The sequence below is a fragment of the Cucurbita moschata genome, unplaced genomic scaffold (genome assembly GCF_002738365.1).
Source record: "Cucurbita moschata cultivar Rifu unplaced genomic scaffold, Cmos_1.0 Cmo_Scf00075, whole genome shotgun sequence".
Taxonomy (NCBI): Eukaryota; Viridiplantae; Streptophyta; class Magnoliopsida; order Cucurbitales; family Cucurbitaceae; genus Cucurbita; species Cucurbita moschata.
Window position 1 is genome coordinate 296,039 of NW_019268591.1, and position 5,252 is coordinate 301,290.

Genomic DNA, 5,252 nt, shown 5'->3' on the forward strand with positions numbered 1-5,252 from the left:
TTATTTTTTTTTGTATAAATTTTTTTCCTCTCTCAGATTATCGAAAAAAAAAAGAAAAAAAAAATCAGTAGAAAAAAAAATCAGTTCTGAGAGAAAAAAAAATATATATATATATTCAATTCTTATCATTTATTTTCAAGCTCTTGATCCTTGAGATACTAGTCTTAGCTTGTTAGAATTGATCGTTGAATTGGTTATAATCAAGCTTAAAGCAAGACTACACAAAAAAAAAAAAAAGGCCAGCCTTTACATTCTTGACCTAGTATCAAAAGCCTACCTTTGAGTGTTAAACACAAGTGTCCCTGAGTGAAATTTTTGTGAGAAGTGTGGTGAGGTCCCTTGATAACAAAATGTCACATAATGGAGAAGCAGTACCACCAGTACCAGATCTTAATACAACCATTCTTCAAGCAATTCAAGGTATGATGGAAATGATGATGGAAGATAGACAAGAAAGAAGGGCGCAACAACAAAGACAAGAACGAACATTACAAGAAGATGAAGGTATAGTAGTACAAGAAAGACAAGTTGATGGTAGATGGAGAGGAAGAAATAACCATGCAACTATTATGCAACCTAGAAGGATGGAAAGAGTACATGAAGATAGAGATGGGGGAGTTAAACTCAAAATCCCGCCCTTTTGTGTAACGGCAGATTCTGAGGCATACTTGCAGTGGGAAAGAAAGATAGAGCATGTGTTTGATTGCAACACCTATAGTGAAAATAAGAAGATGAGACTTGCTATTGCCGAATTTACCAATCATGCTGTTGGTACCAACATCTCAAATCTGAGAGAAGAAGAAAAGAGGAGGATCCAGTAGAGACATGGGAAGAACTTAAAGAAGCCATGAGAAAAAGGTATGTTCCAAAACATTATGAAAGAAATTTGAAAACTAAATTGCAAGGTTTGAGACAAGGAACAAAAAGTGTGGCGGAATATTATCAAGAGATGGAAACTATGATGGAAAGAGCAAATGTTAGAGAAGAAGAAGAAGATACCATGTCTAGATTCCTTGGAGGTTTGAATCGAGAAATTGCTCATCTTGTTGACAGAAATCCACCACCATATCTGGAAGACATGTGTCATTATGCTCTTAAAATTGAAGACCAATTGAAGGAAGAAAAAGAGCATTCAAAAAGGTACACATCACGAACTAACACCTTTTCAAATTCTAAAACTTGGAACAAGGATAGTTTTGTGAATAGAAATGAATCAATGTCACCAAAAGAAAAGTTTGTGGCTGCTAAAAGAGTGGAGGCTGAGAGTTCCAATTGTAAAAAGAATGAAGCTTCAAAGACGGTACAGGAGAAGTCTAGTTCTATTCAATGTTGGAAGTGCAAAGGGTTTGGACACATGAGCAAAGAGTGTGTTAATAAAAAAGTTATGGTGATAAGAAATGGTATACTTGATTCAGATGATGAATGTGAGGATCATGATTCAAAGCTTGTGAAAGAAATCGCAGCATATGATGATGAGTATGTTGAAGAAGGTAATTCCATATCTTTGATCACAAGAAGGGTACTCAATGTTCAAATCAAGGTAGAGAAATTTGAAGATCAAAGGGAAAACTTGTTCCACACAAGATGTTTGGTCAAAGGAAACCCATGCAGCTTGGTGATTGATAGTGGAAGTTGCACAAATGTGGTAAGCAGCTTCCTTGTAAAAAGACTTCAACTTTCTGTCCATCCCCATCCAAAACCATACAAACTTCATTGGTTAACAAACAAAGAAGAAATTAAGGTGAACTCCCAAGCTCTTATTTCTTTTACTCTTGGAAGATATAAAGATGAAGTTCTTTGTGATGTCGTACCAATGCATGCGGGGGACATCTTATTCGGCCGACCTTGGCAATATGATAGAAAGGTAACATTTGATGGTTTGATGAACAAGTATACTTTTACTTTGTGTGGGAAGAAATTTACTTTACTTCCATTGTCTCCATATGAAGTACATTGTGACCAATTGAAATTAGAGAAGAAAAGAAAAGAATATGAAGAACAACAGTGGAGAGAAGAAACTAAGGTAAAAGAGAGAGATAAGAGTGAAAAAAAAAAGAGAAAAGTGAGGGGCAAAGGATGAGTGAAACCAAGAGAGAAAAAAAAATGATTTTGAATAAAAGAGAGAAAATGTGAGTTTGGTTATAAGAATGGAAAAAATGAGGAATATGTTAGCCCAAGAACCAAAATTTGTACTTATGTGCAAAGGAATGTGTTTAGCAATGGAACCAAAAACTAATGATGCTTTGCCAAGTGCTTTTAAGTCTCTTTTGCAGGAATTCAATGACATATTTTCACATGAAGATGCATGTACGGGGTTACCCCCTCTAAGAGGGATTGAACACCAAATTGACTTCGTACCTGAGGCAACTCTTCCAAATATGGCTGCCTATAGGACCAATCCCACCGAGACTAAGGAGATTCAGAGACAAGTGGAAGAACTCCTGGATAAAGGATATGTTAGAGAAAGCATGAGTCCTTGTTCGGTTCCTGTGATTTTGGTACCCAAGAAAGATGGCACGTGGAGGATGTGTGTTGATTGTCGAGTCATCAACAAGATCACTGTAAAGTATCGACACCCTATTCCTAGATTGGATGACATGTTGGATGAATTATATGGTGCTAATCTGTTTTCAAAAATAGATCTTAAAAGTGGTTATCATTAAATTCGAATGAATGTGGGAGATGAGTGAAAAACGGCTTTCAAAACAAAGTTTGGGCTTTATGAGAAGCTTTATGCCAACTTCAAAAAGTGCAGTTTTTGTCTAGACCAAGTCAACTTCCTAGGGTTCTTAGTTGGAAAGAAGGGAGTACAAGTTGATGAAGAAAAGGTAAAAGCTATTAGAGAATGGCCAACACCCACAAATGCAACCGAGGTAGCAACCGAGGTAAGATCTTTTCATGGTTTGGCTAGTTTCTATAGGAGATTCATTAAGGATTTCAGTAGTTAGCATCACCATTGAATGAACTTGTTAAAAAGCATGTGAAATTTGAATGGAAGGAAAAACAAGAGAATGCATTCAATGAACTGAAAGATAAATTAACCAATGCACCTTGTCTTGCTTTACCTAACTTTGATAAATCTTTTGAAATTGAATGTGATGCAAGTGGGATAGGCATAGGGGTTGTTTTAATGCAGGAAAAAAGGCCAATCATGTTCTTTAGTGAAAAGCTTAATGGAGCACAACTCAACTATCCAACTTATGACAAAGAGTTATATGCACTTGTGAGGGCTTTGCAAGTTTGGCAACATTATTTGTGGCCAAAAGAGTTTATTATTCATACGGACCATGAAAGTTTGAAGCACCTCCAAAGCCAAACAAAGCTAAATAGGAGACATGCTAAATGGGTGGAATTCATTGAGATGTTTCCTTATGTAATCCATTACAAAAAGGGGAAGGATAATGTGGTCGCAGATGCATTATCAAGAAGGTATGCTTTATTTTTTGTTTTAAACACATGATTGAATTGTACAAAGTTGAAAAATCTGAATTTTATGATGTGTATATGCAATGTTTAGAAGGGAAACATGTGCAAGATCATATGGTGTTCGATGATATGCTTTTTAGGAAGGGTAAACTTTGTATCCCTAGATATTCTATTCGAGAGTTACTTGTGAAGGAGGCTCATGGGGGAGGACTTATGGGACATTTTGGAGAATTTAAAACATATATCATGTTGTGTGAACATTTTTATTGGTTGAAAATGAGGAAAGATGTGAACAAAGTATGCAAGCAATGTTTTAAATGTAAGGAGGCTAAGTCTAAGACACAACCACATGGTCTTTACACACCTTTAGATGTTCCTAGTGAACCATGGGTTGACATTAGCATGGATTTTGTTCTAGGATTACCAAAGACTAGAAGACACCATGATAGCATTTTTGTGGTGGTTGATAGGTTTAGTAAGATGGCACATTTCATTCCATGTAACAAAACAGATGATGCTACCAATATAGCTAATCTATTCTTTAAGGAAGTGGTTAGATTGCATGGTATTCCCAAAACCATTATTAGTGACAGGGATGTAAAATTTTTAAGCCATTTTTGGAAGGTTTTGTGGGGAAAGTTGGGAACTAAGTTTCTATTTTCTACAACATGTCACCCCCAAACCGATGGACAAACTGAGGTAGTTAATAGAACATTAGGAACCTTACTTAGGTCACTAATTTCTAAAAATCTTAAGTCTTGGGAAGAGACTCTACCTTTTGTGGAATTTGCATACAATAGAGCATTACATAGTACCACTCAGTGTTCACCGTTTGAGGTTGTGTATGGATTTAATCCTTTAACTCCTCTAGATTTATCGCCTTTGCCACCTAATATGTTTGCTAACGATGCAGCTTCTTCAAGAGCCGAATACATAAAAAAAATTCACAAAGACATAAAAGAAAGAATTGAAAACAAAAATCAAAAACTAGTCACGCACAAGAACCAAGGAAGAAAGAAATTGATTTTTAAACAAGGTGACTGGGTTTGGATCCATCTACGAAAGGAAAGGTTTCCAAGTCAGAGAAAGTCAAAACTTCAACCAAGAGGAGATGGTCCTTTTCAAGTACTAGAGCGGATCAATGACAATGCATACAAGCTAGATCTCAGAGGTGAGTACAATGTAAGTTCCACTTTTAATGTGGCTGATTTGACTCCATTTGATGTAGGGAATGAAGACCTTGATTTGAGGACAAATCCTTTTAAAGAAAGGGAGGATGATATGAATTCAACTGCTGACCCTTTGCATGTACCCGAAGGACCGATTACAAGAAGCAAGGTTAAGAAGATTCAAGAGGCCTATACATTGCATCTTCAAAAGCTAGCTAGTGTACAGGTTGAAACAAAGACTTTTGAGCCCAAAAATCTTTATAGCATTAGCATATCAAATCAAGAAGATAATGGAGTGGCTGATATTGAAAAATAATTAGAAGACTTGCGGTAGTTGAACTACCAATTAAGACAATTTATTAATGCCTTTTTTGCTTCAATTTATATTTAATAGCATTTATTAATAGTTTGTATGAATTGCCTTGTATTCTTCAATTTGCATTTAATAGCATTTATTAGTGGTCGGTGTCTGAACTTTATTTTGTTAAGGTTATCTTTTGAGCCTATTTAAAGGCATGTAATACTCATGTTTGAGGGATTTTGGTTGAATACAGAAAAAAACCTTTGTGTTTTCTTGATACCTTTTGGTGTTATTTTTTTTCAAACCTTGCCTTAGGTTTGATGTTTAAACCGATTCATTGAATTAGTTTTGATCAA

At 35.6% G+C, this 5,252-nt stretch overlaps 1 protein-coding gene across 1 annotated transcript; it reads left to right on the top strand.

Moving 5' to 3' along the window:
- Positions 1 to 343: 343 nt before the first annotated feature.
- Positions 344 to 4,800, top strand: LOC111438459 (transposon Ty3-G Gag-Pol polyprotein; the record flags this gene model as incomplete). Its single annotated transcript, XM_023076368.1, is given in 10 exon segments — positions 344 to 488; positions 576 to 765; positions 768 to 1,424; positions 1,464 to 1,864; positions 2,274 to 2,543; positions 2,805 to 2,940; positions 2,943 to 3,444; positions 3,489 to 3,498; positions 3,571 to 4,313; positions 4,467 to 4,800. Coding segments are annotated over 10 exon segments (3,381 nt in total), but the record flags the coding sequence as incomplete, so codon positions are not given.
- Positions 4,801 to 5,252: the final 452 nt, after the last annotated feature.